This window comes from Haliaeetus albicilla, chromosome 16 (genome assembly GCF_947461875.1).
Source record: "Haliaeetus albicilla chromosome 16, bHalAlb1.1, whole genome shotgun sequence".
Lineage (NCBI taxonomy): Eukaryota > Metazoa > Chordata > Aves > Accipitriformes > Accipitridae > Haliaeetus > Haliaeetus albicilla.
Window position 1 is genome coordinate 32193940 of NC_091498.1, and position 17181 is coordinate 32211120.

At 48.9% G+C, this 17181-nt stretch overlaps 1 protein-coding gene across 1 annotated transcript in view; it reads right to left on the bottom strand.

Moving 5' to 3' along the window:
- Positions 1-17181, bottom strand: part of EPS8L2 (EPS8 signaling adaptor L2) — a 66689-nt gene that overhangs the window by 41699 nt on the left and 7809 nt on the right. Inside the window, exons 2-3 of the mRNA XM_069804343.1 lie at positions 2655-2719; positions 1271-1326 (exon numbers count right to left, since the gene is read on the bottom strand). Coding sequence (XP_069660444.1) covers positions 1271-1326; positions 2655-2698 — 100 coding nt within the window. The 5' untranslated portion in view covers positions 2699-2719. The remainder of the gene's footprint in view (positions 1-1270; positions 1327-2654; positions 2720-17181) is intronic.

The following is a 17181-nucleotide window of genomic DNA, read 5'->3' on the forward strand; positions in this document are numbered from 1 at the left end:
CTGAACTAGCAGTCCTGTGTGCAAAGTGGAGCAGCACCCAAACTTTTCCATGCCTCATCCCCTTGCTTCTTTCTAGGCTTATCATGTGTCATTTCATCTCCAGACAAGTGACTGACACAGTTCAAACCCCCACTTGGCACCTGCCCATCATGCAGCATCCACGCCACAAATAGCCCCAGCCAGTAGCACCAAATTTCTGTTCTACCTTTATTCCCATGTTTCCCTTCTTTGCAGCTAATCGAAGTTAACAATGACTTTTAACACTTCATCCATTAAGTACAGCCCCTGCCTTCCCACCAGCAACCACTTCTCTCCAGGCAAGATAGGTCACCTGTGGGACACTGCCCCAGGCCACTCCACACTGATAAACCTCCAGCCAAAACTGTTCAGCAACCAAAGTCACTTCCCAGGGACAAATAAACCACCCTCACCTCCTAGCTGCAAAGGGAGATTTCTTATCAAATACAAGCTCTCCAACAAGGGTCACACATAGCCTGTTCGTACCCAATGAAAGCATCAACCAAGCAAATCGACAGCTCTCAGGTGTGAGAGTTTGCAGGCTTGGACTCCTCAAAAGCTGCTAGTGTTCCCCCAGACAAAACCCCATCTTCTTATCCAGAGAGTGACTGAGGGAGGTGACTTCTCACACAACTTTCTGCTTGTTCTGCCCACCCCACAGGCCAAGTCTTCACCTGGGGTACGTTAAGAGAGCTGCTAAGATCAGGAATCACTGTTATTGGTACCTAAATGTTCTCTATGGCTCTTCACCCAGTGACTCTCTGGCTCCCCTGGAGCTGGGGTGGTTTATAACCAAGCTGCATATCAGGCTTTGCACAAGCACCCATCCTACCAATTCCCTCTACTTCCAAAGAGCCAAAGGGCACTGGAGTTTTCATGGTTCACTGAGTAGTTAAAAAGATTATAATCATTAACCTGCTGAGGACAGTCTTTCTTTTGTTAGGCCCTTTATCAGGTTATCTTGCTAACATAACTGGAGAGGATCTGGGTGATGGGTGGGGGTGAGGGGAAGCAATGTTCTGCATAGCTTGTCTGTTCTCAAAAAATCATAGCTGTCCCCAGCATGGGAGGCAGTGGCACAGAGGCAAGGTGCCTTTTTGCTGCCATGTCAGGCCAGCCTGTTGCGTATGCAGGTCTGGATTCACATGGCTTTGATTGAGTTCCAGCCTAAAACTCCCCAAGAGCCGTGTCCAGATCTCCAGAAGTGCTTTTGCTATAGGAAACCTTAGATGTGTTCGTAGGCACAACTTACCATACAGGTCCTTTGCGCTCAGCTTGGCGGCTCCGTCTGCTCTGCCCATGCTGCCACTGTAAAAGAAAGAAGGTACAAATAAACCATCAGCTCCCAGATCTTTTTAACATCTGCTTTCACACTGCAGCTCATGCGATAATCAGCACAGCAGCTCTGCAGCTGTCCCAAGAGGGACCAGCCCTGCCCTCCTCATCATGTCCATCAGATGTGGTGTGACTCCAAATTACCAGGCAAAACATTTGCTTGTCTAACCGTGCTGGCGGCTCCCTCTGCAACCCTAGCTGTCATCCACACCACAGGCACATGTCACTAAACCCAGCAGCTGGAAACAGGAGACAGAGGAGCCCATCTAGGTCTGTCCCCACTAGAGTTACTTTCACGCACAGTATCCCCTGGAAGGACATTGCTTTTGGAGGGGCTGGACAGTGGCTCCCAGTGAGCGATAAGTGTGTTTGTGACTGGAAGCACCGCAGGTAAATGGAGACCCCTCCATGTGATACCTGAGTCCACCTGAACCTGAGGCAGTGTAAGTGCCGAGACTAAGATCCCTTATTAGTGGACTCTTTTGAGATCATGGAATCATAGAACCGTTGGGGTTGGAAGGGACCTTTAAAGGTCATCTAGTCCAACCCCCCCTGCAATGAGATGGGACATCTTCAACTAGATCAGGTTGTTCAGAGCCCTTGAAGGCAGGTGCTTAGATGTAGAACGTGTCCCATGTAAAAATGTGGAAGGACGTAAGTGCATGTAAACACTTGAGTTTTGGGGTGTCAGGTCTCTAAGTGTGGGTTACATCCCCTGTGGGCCCCCCACCCCCATGCCTGGGTTGTGCGTAGGAGTGTGCAGCCAGGAGGTAAGAGTGTTTTCTCCAGCTAGGCCTGGCAGAGGAGGATCAAAGCAGGACCTCAGGGTTTCAGGCACTGTGGTCTGGCTGTCCTGCATGGTGCAGTGAGCCAGTTGGTGGCCAGCGGCTACTTTCTGCTCTGTCACCATGTCCCCCTGAGGGCAGGCAGTAGTTCACAGTGCTCATACACCTACACCCTGCTCTCCAGAGGCCAGGAGCGTGCAGGAAGGAGCGAGAGAGCTGATGGCTCTGGCTCCACTGGGAAACTGCCGTGGGCTGCCAAAGCCCCCAAGCCACAGGTGAAGAGGCTCCTCTCTCTGCACCTAATGCAGCATTACCAAGCCACAGCACGCAGAGCACATGAGGTTTGAGGCAGCGATGCTGGCTATGGCCACAGCTTGTGAGGTGCCCAGGAAGGGTGAAACAAAGACCAGGGATTTGGGGGACAAGTGGGACTGCTAGGAGCATCCCCACGGCTGGTAGGTAGGCGTGGTGGTGCTCAGCCATGAGATGGAGGAAGCCCACCATAGAGATCCTTACTTTGATGAGCCAGGATTGCTGCTGAGGGATCCCTTGAGACTCATGTCGCTTCACAGGACAGGCAACTGCAGCAGAAGCAGAAGAGACAGGGTTAGTGACTAAAAACCACACTATCAGATGATTTATCTGTGTGTGTGCTGCCCTCCCCACCTCTGATTTGGGGTCTCCAAGCAGCAGCGTGGGCAGATGAGAGCGGTCAGGCAAGGACAATGGGGTTTTCTTGCCACTCTCTGCCCCGTGGCTCAGACACCTCTCACAGCTCTGACCTGGGCTGAAGATGACACATCCCAGGATGCCTTTCCAAAACCTATTTCCACCTCTCCCCTCTTGCCCGCCCCTTCCAGGAACACCCCGACTTTGTGGTATTTCAGCACATCTTTTTCTAGCAAAGCAACCCTGCTTACAGTATAGCAGGGACTGATGCGGCCTTTGCCTTTACGGTCTGTCAGAGGCCATTAACAACCATATGGATCCCTGTGGCTATGTGCTCATGACTGTAAGTATCCTGAGTTATTTTTCATGCCTAGAGTGCCATTATCTTTTGTTGTGTGGTAATTTTAAGCTCTATACCAGCTATTAAAGTATCCTTACCAGGGTATTGCCTGCATAGAGAAAAGTGAGATAATTGTGAATGCTGCTCCAGTGGCAGCATAAGGATAGAGAAAAATTTAGTGTGATGGCTGAGTGCTTGGTGAGAGGCAGACAGGCTCAGTTCACAGATATTTTTTTTTCCTCCTCTTTCAGATGAGAATTATGAATAATGTGAGAGAAGATGTGAGAGAGATCCAGGCACTGCTCTGAGAGGGGGGAAGAAAGGGGGGGGGGGGGAACGAGGTATAATAAAACCTCAGGGGATGCTTTGTATTGGCATCCAAGATACCCACCTCTGCTCCAGTGCATGAGTTGAAGGAAAGCCAAGACAAAAGTCTTCAAGGTTTTTTTATTCACTTTTGAAAAGTTCAGGGGGTGCCTGTCTGTGGGCTGGGCACTCAGTGCCTCTTTTTTGCTTTGTGTGGGTCGGACCCTGCTCACCTCATTATATGATTGTTAGAATTCAGAGGTATAGCTTTAAAATACTCATCATTGGCCTGAAGGAAGAAATTAATCAGTGTCTTCAATGGGATTTCCTGCGAGGGGACCTTTGAACGTGCTTGGCGTGTGCCATGGGGCTGCTGTGACAGCCATCCCTGGCAAGCAGTGGAGCTGCCTCGCAAAGGTTTTTCTTACCTGAGTTTAGGCTAAAGTGTGTGTTAATCCCCAGGGAATTTGGAGTCATCCCTGGCACCTGGGATTTCCCCTCTGGAGGCTGCCTGTCTCTGCTGTAGGGCTTGTTGTATCGTCAGCAGAGCTGCCCTAGATTCCTTACGTATCCGTGTTTATTCTTTGTGTTGGAAACACTCATTTGTGGTATTTTGCTCCATGTGTTTCACCCTGAGGTGAGGGCAGATACAGAGTTTTCTCATTCATCTTAACAAAACTGCACGTCTGTCAGAGGGATATATTTTGTGAAGATACATCACTCTAGGTGAAGCACACGGCTTGCGTGTGTGCTGCATGGTTGCATACTGCTAACAGCATTGCACAGCCACAAAACACGCACGTGTATGCACAGACTGTACGATGGACCCCGGCATGTTTTGGGCTCAGCCTTATGGCTTTCAGCCTGCTTTGTGTCACAGTAATACTCCTCAGCACTGAGACACTGTTAGAAATTACTTTGAAGTGTATTTTGTAGCTAGTATATTAAATCCTCCCTTTTTCACCTCTCTTGTGGTTGATACTAAAGTCCATGCACACACACACATATGCAGATATAAATTCATATACAAGTTAGAATAGAAACTTGGTGTTCTGCCAACCCCTCTGAGTGTAATAAAAACCATGCTTGTGCCCAGGCTTGGGTACCTGTGAATTTTTCCTCTGTTAATAGCTGTCTGCTGGATTCCTTTTACAGTCCTCAAACTGTTCCTATCTCCCAGATCTCTGTGTGCATTAGCATAAGATACCTAGAAAAGGGAACGTGCTCTAATAAACCCAGCTTTGGTCTGTTTACACAATCCAATCACTTTAGTCCCGTGGTTGATGATCATAACTGGGAATGTTTCTCCATATTAATGGAATATTTCTGGATCCCTTTCACTTACTGACCCAGGGCTGTGTCCTTAACGGACTGAAATCCAGGTTGCTCCAGCAGACAAGTGGCACCAAGTTTGGCCCGTGGAGGTCAGAGCTTGCTCCCAGGCCCCAGCTGTGAAACAACAGGAGGAACCAGGGATGCAGCCAAGATCACCCTAGTTTTTGTTTCTCCTCCATCTGCTCTGCCCCAAAGACAAACTCTGGGGATCTGTGCCTGCTTTTAGAGGGACCCATCTGGTCAAACCCTATGTGGCTCTCAGGAGCAGACCCCGTGGCAATGGTTGCTGCTCAGCTTCGTGGGTGAAGCAAGACCAGCCGTAAAATGAGCCAATTCTTTATCTCATGGCTATGTTCATGAGAAAGTACTGACAGGATAAGCTGGGGTCCCTAGAGGAAGGCAGGATGAGCTAATATACCTTGGCTAGTGGAAACGCCAGTGGACCCCGCAGGTGTCAGAATGACTTGCCAACATGCTGCTTGAAGTGTGTGGTGGGAACACGCACCACCCATGAAACAGCAGAATGGTTTTGTGCTGCTTGCAGTCCCGTTTATACCCTAACGCTCCAAAAGTCTTCCGCCTGGCCAAGCAGAAGCTGTAATGCATTAGCACCACTGACATTTCAGCGAGGGGCTGACTATAAATTGCTCCTTCTGACATGTCTGATTGAGTGATCCCTGGTCCATCTCAGCATTTCTAACACAGTAAACCCCCATGTCCCCCCTCCCTTCACCCAGCACTGTTGGAAGATTGTCCTCGCTTCCAGGGTGCCTGTGTTCAAAAGAGGGCATGAAACTGGAAGCAATGTGAGTGCCTGCCAAGTCAGCAGGTCTTTATCCTGCTCGGCTCCCTTCTTTTTATTTATTCATGCTATTTTCATTATTTAACCTTTGCCTAGTTCTTACAGCTGCTTTAAGGGCTATGTCTGTGTTCAAACTTGGGTTAATCGAAATGAGGGTGTGGTGTGATGCTGGCCAAGTTAAACCAGGACAGAGCCTCACGCCAGAACTTTTAATTCAGTTTAAATTGCCTGATATTAATTGAATCCTAGCTGGCAGACTGGGGGGTTGGGGGTGGGGCATGTCCACATTTCTGAGGGGTTGGAGACTTTATAATGATTTTGCCAAATCAAGAGGCAACCAAACTTGAATAAGATGAAGAAAGGGCTGAGAGTACTTCATCTCTAAATGTGGACACAGCCAAAGATAAGACGCAAGAGACAAGAAGAGGCCGTGGCCGAGTTGCTGGCTTTCTCTAGATTTCCCCCTCCCCGTGGGGGCATCCCTAAGAGCTCTGACGGTCTGCAACCTCTGACACACAGGTTGTCTTCTCTCTGCTGTCATTTCAGCTGTGGCTTACGCTTCCCTGATTAGAGGGTTTCTTATCTCCCTGCAGGGTGCGGCTGCTTTCTCAAGCATGCATAGGAAGGGAAGTGAGAGCCAAATTTAGCCATGCGTGTGTGGCTGTGCAGGGCTTGCCTTTGACTCAGATGTATCAAATCCAGTTTTGACACCATCACCCACTCTTTTGATAAGTGCAGGGCAGTGTTTCTCCATGGGTCACCAAGCAAGCCAGCTAAGCCTTGCCATGTGAGCATGATGTTTAATGGGACAGGGGCTCCAGCAGCTAAGCCAGGCTCAAATTCTGGCCACGGGGACAGACAGCAGCACTACGCTTCTGCTGGGGGGACTTACAGGGGAAGCTTAACTGCCTGGCTAAAGGCTGGCACTGTGACCCATCCCAAGCCCAGAGATCTCATGTGCTGAAACAGAGGGCCTTGGGGAGGTCAGCAGAAGCCAATGCTAAAGGACATTGAGGTGGGTGAAGTCGTATTGTACTTTAAAGCAAAGGAAATCTCACTCCCTGACTTTCCGGTTGGTCTTATCCTTGGAGGTCAAATATCCTCCTGAAGACACACAGAGTTGTGATAGGCGCCTGGCATTGATGTCTGTGCTACATTTCTGTACTTTTATAGCAAATGGAAGCGGGCCATACATTGTTTTGACTTTCTTTGAGTCTCTTTGAAGAGGGAGCTGCAATGTTACAAGGGTGGAGAAGGTCTGTGGGAGGGGAAAGGAATAATAGCTCTCTCTTCTCTTTGGGCCGATCGCTGCTATTGTCGTACATTATTTTTATCAGGTATACTTCTCCCTTGTCTGCTGTGGTCATACATTTTTGTTCTTACAGCACACAGAAAGGGATTGTGAAAAATTCTGGACTTTGGGTGAAGATTGGACAACCTGAAAATGTGAAATACTAGTGTCTTTTTTAGGGCTATTATTATCATCATTGTTAATAACAATGGCAGCATCTAGTGTCTGTGACTGTTTTTCATTATGGGTCTAAGAGTACCTTTAACACTGCGATCAGGTAGAGCGTGCTGGAGGTTTGTTGGTATCAGAGGCCATTAGAATATATGATTTTAGTGATGGGGAAATGCTGGTCAAAATGCAACACCTTTTGCTGGAACAACAGTAGAAAAATATGGCAAAACCCCCAAAACCTTAAAAACTGCTAAGCTACCTAGGAATAACAGTAACTTTTTCCTAGCATGCTCTAACCCATTTCTAACAGACCTTGTTTTTGTTTCCATCAGTCATCCCACTGAAATCTGCCCAGTGTGACAGGACTTCCGAATTGCCCACCAGCTAGTATTGAAACATATTTTCCTTCCTGAAGCCATGGTACTGATACTGATGGTTTAACTGATGTGTCACAAAAAGGGGTCAAATAAGGTTTGATGTCTGTAGCCTAAAGCATTTCTTGACCAAGTTGGACCACCTGGAATGATGCCAACGTGCAAAGTATGTTATGCCCTGTCAAGTCAACCCAAAGGTGGTGGTGGGGAATTGCTTCATTCTGCAGCACACATGAAGTGCTTGAGGACGCAGTGATGGAAGTCACTGCACCAAGCAGATTATGGGGCTTGGGCACTGGTGAAATATATGTGATGGAAATGCTGCCTGGGGGTCCTGCCTGGGGCAGGAGGGGGCAGGTATAATGAGGGGGCTGCTGTCTCTGCATGTTGCCCATGCCAACTGGATGGGTCAGGCAGAAATGCTAGATTAGAAAAAGCCTCAGCAAGTAACATAAAGCGTCAGTTAGAAACATTAGCTGGCGACCACATGATGTTATCTTTTAAACTTCCCAGGACAACAAAGTGCCGTCTGTTAGGGTTGCTGGGTGTTTTCATAAGGGAATGTCATGCTGGTGAAAGCTGTTTGATGGACTGTCCTGCAAAGCTAAGTCTGCTTGTACCCACACAAGAGCAAAAGGAGCACAGGCACTGCGATATATGTGTCCTGCACTGTCCATGCTCCAGACAGCCCCCTCCAGTCACTGAGAGTATCCTGCTGACTCCCGTGATCTGTCCTGCCCACTGTGATCGTATTGAAGGACCTGCAGATCAGCAAGGCTGCAATCCCACATCAATCCACTAACAAAACAGCTTTTGGGTATTGGTGAGGCACTGAGATTTGTGTGCTCAGTGCTCCTCATGTGGCACCAAGAGATCTAAATTCACATGATCTGGTTTAGATCTCTAAAATGCTTGTGAGATGGACCCTGGGAGCCTATGGCAGACCAGAGAATTTAACCTGGGTCTATGGTGTCCTGCTCCAGTGCCCTAATGATGAAACCATCCTTCTCCTGCTTTAAGTTGCTTTTCTGAACCTGCCAGTAAGGATGCCTGCCTGGGTTCACCAAAACAAAGTCAGACCTGCTTGGTAGGGTCTCACCAAGAGCATGCACTCCAAAAAAAACATCTTTGGGTTAGTCAGAAAGCATCAGGGGAAACCCAAATCCAGACCAAAGAGACTAACAGCCAAACAAATGAACATGTTATTGTTGTTGTTGCTGCTGCTCCTTTGTAAAAGCAAGCAAGCAAGGTTCTTGTCCCATCTTAAGACTGAAATTTCCAAACCCTGTCTTTGCAAATCAGGCCTTGCAAATTATGGTGGTTCAGTGGGACCAAGTCGGAACTTCATGACTGTTTTAACCTGTTGCTGGTGATTCCTGCTTTGAAAAGGGAAACACAGCCAACTGATATTTCTCAGAGTCTGGTGACCCTAGGAGTCCCTGTTCTTATCTTTGATGATGTCTTTACAGTGCCGCAAGTTTTGGGAATTGGTGAGTCCTGTTGTCCTCCCGCCCTGTGGGAGGTACTGTTTCAAGTTATCTTTACAGTGATGGAGCCACTCGAGATCACAGGCCCCTATGGAAGAGGTGAGAATGAATGTATGTGTAATTTCAGGGTGTGCATGGCGTGTAGCACGTTACACTAGTTAGAATCATATGCGGTGCATACAACCTGCTAGGTGTCTGGAAGAAACACTCCCTGTTCTGTACATTGGATTTTTCACATTGCGGAGATTCTCCAGGAGACAAGCACCTGGATAAATATAACCCAGCCCCACAGGTCAGCACAGGTCAGAGCAGAGAAGAACCAAGCATTCTTCAGTCTCCATGGGAGAAGAGGCAGCAGCTCTTTTAGACTGAGGCACCTCAGATCTATGGCCACCCCTCTGCCAGCTTTGACGGACCCTGATTACCACTTTTTGTTTGAGTCCCCCCTCCTTATGTGCTGTGCCCTGCCATGCTGTGCCCAAATATTGCAGAGCATCAGGACAAGATTTATACTCATTGCTGAGGATCACACCCAAGTAGGCTGTGCCTTGTTCACTCACTGCCTCAGAAACAATAATTTGTGCTTAAAAAGTATTTCCTGGGAAAATGTTTAGGCGGACTTCCCAGCATCAAGAGGGGAACACCCACATGCTTTTCTGGCAGCTGGGCTTGGTAGGAGCAGTCCCTGGGAGACCACAGAGCCCTGCTAGATTGCACTAGAGATTTGGAGGCAATGCATCTGCTGGCTTTACTATTGATCCCCCAATGGGCTGAAATGGAGGCTTGGGAGTTAATGCTCAGAAACACAAACTGATACCATGGAGCAAAAGTGCCAATATTTACAATTCCCGATGCAAGATTCACAAGCTACCTAGAGAAAGCATGGGAATTTACCCCCCATACCCCGCCCCAAACACAGACATACACACACACTTGTGCGTGGCTCTTTCCAGTCTGTATGTGATATGCAAACAGACCTTAATTTAGGTCCAGGTCAGGAGTCCAGGCAGTGCTGGAGGCTGTCGATGCCCATAGAGGTTGGTGTGGGAGACGAAGGCTCTGCAGACTAGCTGAACCAAACTAGGAGCTTTTATATTCCTGCCAGAAGGGAAAACCTTTCAAGAAACACAACCAAAAGCAAGTCTAGACACTGCCTTGCTCTATAAATACCTGGGGAAAATGCACAAATAGCCACAATCTCCAAAATCTTGGGGAAAAAACTGGAAGCTGACTCCACTACCCCTCTGCAAGACTTGTTTGCAGAGTCCCTGTGCTGAGTCACAGCTCCTGAATTTACACTTTTCCTCTCTGTTGGAGGAATCCCGCAGAAGCCAGGAGGAGGGAAAACACGGAGCAGGTTGGGGCTTGCTGTGTGTCTGCTAAGCCTGTTTCTTGCCAGGGTTACCAAGCTGAACATTATCTACGCTTGGGCTGCAGGTTAGCAAGCTTGAGAACCAGGCCCAGAAATAGTGTGCCAGATATTAATAGGTGCTTTTGGAAAGATGGAAGGAGACAGATGAGTGTCTCTTGTATAAAAGCTCATTAAATGGTTTAGACTAAAAGACCCAAGTTCAAAACTACCCGAATGTGAGAAAGCGTAATGTGAGTCACTTGCACTCCCCAGGAAGGAAAAACAACGTGACGTGTTCCCTAGGCTTCCTGGGAAGAGAAGAGTGTTGTGGGGAATTCTGTACCTTTTTCCTCTGTCCTGTTTTTATTTGTGCCCACACCTTCTGTGAGCAAAGCCTGTCCCCTCGCCTTGAGACTGGCACCACCCAGCTCCTGGCAGATGGGAGCAGGGGAGAAAGGAGCCGTAGGAGGCTGGTGCTGGCCATGGGACTGTCTGGGCAGGACACGAGGGGAAGGCTGGAGGGCTCCAGCCATCATACGCCGGTGCTGGCAGGACCTGGGGGTGTAGCTTGCCTGGTACCCAGAAAATTTGCTGAAGAAATGCACTGGTAGTTGTCATGCTGAAGGTTTCTCTGCCCTTCGTCCTTATTCAATCCCCACCCCCACCCCCAAACAATCCCTTTTTCCTAGCCTGGTGCAAGACTCTGGGAGCTGGATCACTGGCAGCAAGGGGGTTATAGCTATGATTTTTACAAGGAGGGAAGGATTTGACACTGTGACTCTGTTGATGAAAAGGATCCTTTTTATTTTCTCTGTGTAGAAATCAGGACTCGGACATCAGGCCAGTAAAAACAGCGAGTGACTCTGCATGTGTGTGTCATATTCCAGAGCAGGATGGGTAACGGCCCAAGGGACTGCCCTGTTCTGCTCCAGCCCAGCCTGAAGGAGGGCACTGAATGGCCTCTGTGTTCAGGCGACACACCAAAACCCTGTGCGTAACTGGCAGCGTGTCTCCTGGCCGCAAGCGCCAACTCCCAGAGCTGTTCCTCACGTGCACCTCACTGTATAGCGAGAATATCTCTCATTTCTCTTATGGCTTTTCCAGGCTTGAAGGCATTTGTGACAGAGCTGGGAGACTCACCAAAAGGCTGGCACCGGTGGGGCAGGATGGGCTAGCGGCTGGGGATGGAGAAGGTGTAAGGATTCCTGCTGTCCCTGCTGCTTCACGCAGTGATGTTAAAGCTCTGATCTGAGGGCACAGCAAAGTGTTCTTTATGGTGGGACTTCAAGGAAAAAAAGCTGATTGGCTCAGGGCTGTCACATCCACACTTGAAAGGTGGTGGTGTGTTTATGCAGAGCACCCATAGCAAAACTGCTTTGTCCAGAAGCTTTAAAGCTATCTGGTCCAACCATCAGCTGCCATGTTTACACTGACAACACACTAATAATACCTGGGTGGTCCTTGTTAGACACCAATGGGTATCAGTCATTTATTGCCAGCTGTGGCCATATAGATAGGTAAGAGATAGGCCTTTGCTGTCATGACTGCTTTGAGCTAATCACTCAAGTGCCTTAATTGTTCATTAAACAATTGCTTTAATGTGTAATTACACTGTGACCCCACCTCATATGAATACTGTGCAATCCTTACAAGCTAGCCTCAGCAGTCCTAGTTTGTTACTGCTTTTACAGGAGACCTGTAAAGCCTAACAGATAAATTTGGCAAGCCGATTCATTTTCCACATTACTTCTCAGCAAAGGCCTTTAGCCCTGGGAGGACTGTGATACTTAAACCTGAATAGCACTTGCCTGGCTAGTGCTGGCCCAAATGGAGTTGAAATGCCTCCAGGAAAGATGACTGGGTGGTATGGCTGGTCCCTCACCAACCCTCAGGAGAAGCAGAAGGAGTTTTGTTTGTAAATGGACTCTGCCATGTTGACTGGTTCATGAGCAAGGCAGAGGTGTTGAGATTGATGGGACGTTTCCACCACCTCCTCCTAAAGGAAGGGCATTTTTGGTCACTCCCTGAAACGCTGATTCATTTGCCTGGCAGAAATTCAGGCATGTAGCAGGACAGTCAGTGTGCCAAAAGCTTTTTCTCCATCAGAGAAAAGCTTGTTATTAGGCTGAGAGCCACTTCGGGGGCCATGGTTAGCTTCAGTTTTTCTCCAGCATGGTCATCTTGGAAGTTTCTGGGGTTGCAGCAAGATGTCGAATACGACTGGTAAATCAGAACCAAGAAATACTTATCTCCTTGCATAGGAAGGTCACACCATTGTATCTTTCCCCAAAGAAAGGGAAAGGGCTGCAGCCTGTCTCCCTCTGCCTATAACAGTGAGTAGCTATTTCAGTCTGCTCCCTACTCCCTTTCCAAATGTCTGCCTGCAGCAGTTGGGACTTGGGGAAGCTAACGCATCAAAAATTTTCATTTCCTGCTGTACATCTCGCCCTGGGGTTTTTGCTGGGAGGGTGGGGCAGAAGATTTGAAGGAGGAGATTCATCTGTTGAAAATCACGTTTAAGGCTTTTCCAGCCTTCTTAGGCTAATCACAACATTTGTTGCCATCTCTTCCCACCCCATTTTGTGCTTCCTACTCATATCCTGTCTGTATATTTTTGGCCACTTGCTAACAATTCATTTGAGCTCAGACTTGGCACATGGGAGCTCGGCTTTGAGTGTCACTGCAGGAAAATAAACTGATATCCGTTTAACCAGCTCAGTGACCTGGTGGCAACCATGCTCCCAGAGACGTGGCAGGGTTCAGGTCAGCTTTTGGTGCGGCAGGGGATGGGTGTGTTTCTTATAGGGTGTATTCAGCCCCTCAAAATGCACCTGGGGCTCTGACCAGGCATCTTTCCTTTGATGCAGGCAACAGCCATATCTCCTAAGCACTGCGAGCACAGAGGGTGAGCGGGGTCTTGTTCAGGGGCTGCTGCTGGGTTCCTCAACCTTCTTATCCTAGATTGCCCTGAGATGCTAGCTCGTGTGATGGGAACTGGAGCAGGAGCACAGGCAGCCAGAACTGGGCCCAGCCCACGCGACAGAAGTAAATGCCCGTGCTGGCAGACCATGGCTTGCTGCTGGAGAGACTTTGCTGATGTATCGCTGGGCTCCTGTCTCGGGGCACTGGCACCGTCTGCAGATGCAGCTTGGATGAACAAGGCTATATCATCCACCTGGCTTAGGGGAGTGGGCTGTGCTGCTGAGAGTGGGAATAAGCAAAAAATGTCCATGCAGCAGCACCTGGACATTTTTTAGTAGTAGTCTAATCTAGCTTTTTTTCTTTCTGTTGTTGGTATTTTCATATATATGTTACAGAAGATAAAATTCTGTATGGAAGATTGTGATTTATCACTTCCCAGTCATCCCTGAAGGGCAGAAATGGGAGTTCATCAAAATGTGCTTTTGCTGCCAGTCATTTATTTGTTTTACCTGCAAAACGCTTAGATTTTTGGATTCCCAGAGAGTCCCCATAGGAACCATAATGCTGATTGCTGATGCAAAGCATGTTCTGTTGCAAAATATTTAACGAAACTTTCACACCCAGCTGAGAATAGCCCTGCCCTGCCTTTGGATTCAGAAGACAAGATAGACAGTCACAGAAAACAGCGAGGGGAGGAGAACCAGGTGTTACTCTCAAAAACTCTATGCAGGAAACTTGCTCATTTCTTAAGACACAAACTGCATATCAGAGATGAGATTTCAGCTCACCGGTGTGACCTGTGTCTCCTTCAGCACATCCTTTAGACTCTGCAGGGCTCTGCTCCCATCAGTGAAAGGGCACTAGAAAAACTTACAACTTCACAAAGAGGAATACATGAACGACTACAAGGGGATGAGCTACTGTGGCTTGGAGAAGAGGTGCAATGCAGGTGCCTAAGCTGGAAAGAGGAGCGGACTGTCCATCAAGGGAAGTGCAGCAGTCAGTGCCTGGCATTCCCACGGGGAATGGACACAAGTGCAGCTGATCCAAATGGGCTCATTCATTGCCTACTCACTTTAACTTCTTTTTAAGCAACTCATCTTGCTGTCCTGTGTGTGGCTCTTGACTGAGCTGTAGCATTTGGAGCCTTCTGTCAGCAAAGTCTGCTAGAGAGATTCCTTGTATTAACCCTTAGGGATGCTGTTAGATACAGCAATCTTATTCTGGTAGTTCCCCTCTCCCACTTTTAAACTCCTGCTTGATTTTCACTCTGAAACCTGGGCTAAAGATGAGCGAATGGTCCTGATTCTCTCATAGCAACTTGCACTGTACTGTCACAAGTTACAGTCTTGGTTCCAGGAGCAGCTTCAAGCTTCAGCACTTCCCACCTTCCTGCTGTCCCTGGCCACCACCTCAACCCCAGCAACAGTGTGTGGGAGCACTGCAACCCAGAGCAGGAACCAATGGCGCTTGAACCCCATTCCCCCCACCTACATTTTTTTAACTTGCTGGTTTATTTTCCAGCCAGATCAGCTCCAGAATCTGACTCACAGTCCAGCCCTACAAGCCCTTCTGCTGACGAAGGAGCATCACAGGAGTGCAAGTGGCTGGGAATGGCTCAAGCTGGCATCGCTGCCAACTGTGGAGCCTCCCCCTGCATGCATGCAGGTAAACCCTGGGCTTTTACAGGGTGATCATCTGTCATCTGGGTTGATATCCAATGTTTGGGCTTTCAGTAAAGCTACCAAGCTCTGTGGATGAGGCCAGCAGGAGGGATTTTTGCAGCATGAACAGCCAGTTACACAGTAACAAGAACGGTCCCATGAGACATGTTCCAAAACCAAAAAAATATGTTCCCTTTGCCCTTTGTTTCACTTAGAATAGAAGGATGTGTGAGGCTGGGTTTATCAAAAGAATTTAAATGGCAGTTTCTAATCTTACGGTGCAGAAATGTTTTAACAATCTTGCTGCAAAAAAATTAATCTCCTGCAAGAGCAAGGAGGAAAAAGCACAATTGGTGCCCGCAGCAGAGGCCTGGGACAGGAGTCTGTGAGGGCAGCCTGTTAGCTGGGCTAGGAGAAACCAGGAGTGATTACAGGGCTGGGAAGGGGAGAGAAGAGTTTCCTGCAATGTCTTAAAGAGGAAAGGTTTCACTAGCCATTCCTGCATGCCCACAGGGGCTTGGCACAGGGATTTCCAGTCCCCAAAAGCTAAAGCTCTGCAGCGGGACATGAAGGAGACGCTTTCTGCTGTGGGAACCTCAGCACCGTGAAGCAGATTGCCCAGAGAGGCTGTGCCATCTCCATTCTTGGAGATTTTCAATAACAGGCTGAGTAAAGCCCTGTGCAACCTGTTCTGATTGCAGAGCTGACCCTGCTTTGGGTTGGACTAGAGACCTCCTGAGGTCCCTTCTGGCCTGAATGACCCTCTGACCCTCGAAGGGGAGAGGGGGAAGGAGCAAGAAAGCTCTCTTATACCAGGTGGGCAAGCTGTGTTTGCAAGGGTTGGGGGACTTGGAGGATGGCACACAGTTGTGCCAAGACAGGCCATGTGGATTCTCCTGCAGCCAAAGACAGAGGCAGGGGTGGTGTTTACCACAACCTGTGGTTTAAAACCAGTGAGCTCTCCTCACTGGCCTGACTGTCTTTAGGGTATCCTGATCCTTAAAGGAGCCACAGGTTTATGGGTCACCTCTGGAGCAAGGAAAGGTTTGCAGAAGCAGGGTCGTGTCTCAGTGTGCACATTGAAGGACCTGGCACGCTCTGGGAAGGTCATTTTGAAGGAAGGAGTAGGTGGCCCCCTGAGCACAGGAATACACTTGGTTTTGAGAGGGACAGGGAGCCTCTGACTGAACAGAGAAACCGAAGTAATTTATCCTCCACCTCGGCAAATACCAGCTTTCCTGACAGCAGAGACACAACCCTGGTAGCCAGCCCTCCTGCACAGTTTTCCCTCAACTGTAGATAAATATACATACATGTCATTTTTAGCCCTTTCAGTAATTCCTCTTCCTGGCCTGGCTTTGGTGGGGACGCACCCCTCCTGCCCACAGCTGTCTGTGAGAGGATGTTGCCAACCTTTCATGAAGATGCTCTTTCAGCATATGCAGCCCTGGTGCATCTTGGCTGGTGGGGCTCACTTGGGCTACAACAAAGTGCTATTCCTGGTGCTCCCCAGCCAGGTCCTCCTCAGTCCTGCCCTGTGGGACTAACTGTTGGCAAGAGATTAGTGTGAGCCTACTGCTAAGCTGGATGTCATGAGCTAACCAAGTTCCCTTTTAGCTCAGGTTGTTGGGGGACAGGATTCTGAGACAAGAGGACCTGAGTGCCAGTCACCCATGTGGCACTGAAGCGGAGCGTGGCCTCTGTGAGCAGCATCTTGGCAGCTACATGCACTTGTCTTGGCAAGGACTGATCATGTTGGAATTAGCATCACACACCGCGCTCTAGGGAAAATGCCAGGGACTGCCGAGGGTGGTGACAGCCCAGATCTCTCTTGCAGTCTTCTCCACTGCTTTAGATCGTTCTTCTAACCTTTGACCGTTTGCTTACAAGGTCTTGGCAGGCAGGGAGCAGAGAGCAGGAGTGTCTCTGGGATTGTGCCAGGTGTGGAGCAGATGTTCTGGGGACCTGTCTGGTCTAGTTTGCATGTGACTGTGGCTTGTTTCTTCCAGCCACCCTCAGTCCTCACTTCCTAGGCTGTGATTAAACTTGCACAATGTTTCCTTCCACTGAGCAGTCACTGGGGCTGGAGAAGATCTCTTCTCTTCCCTTCCACCCTCCCTTTTGGCTCAGAGGAGGCAGAGACAGTTACCTGGTCATGGGATAGTCCATCACCTCTCCCATCACTCGTGCTCAGTTCCTGCTCGGGTGGCACCTTAGGAGCACACACATGGCTGTAGCACATGTGGATGCCCAGAGGAGAGGACAAGAACAGGACAGGCACACAGGGAGCTTCTCTGCAAAGTTTCCTAGCCTCCAGCAGTGGGATTTAAG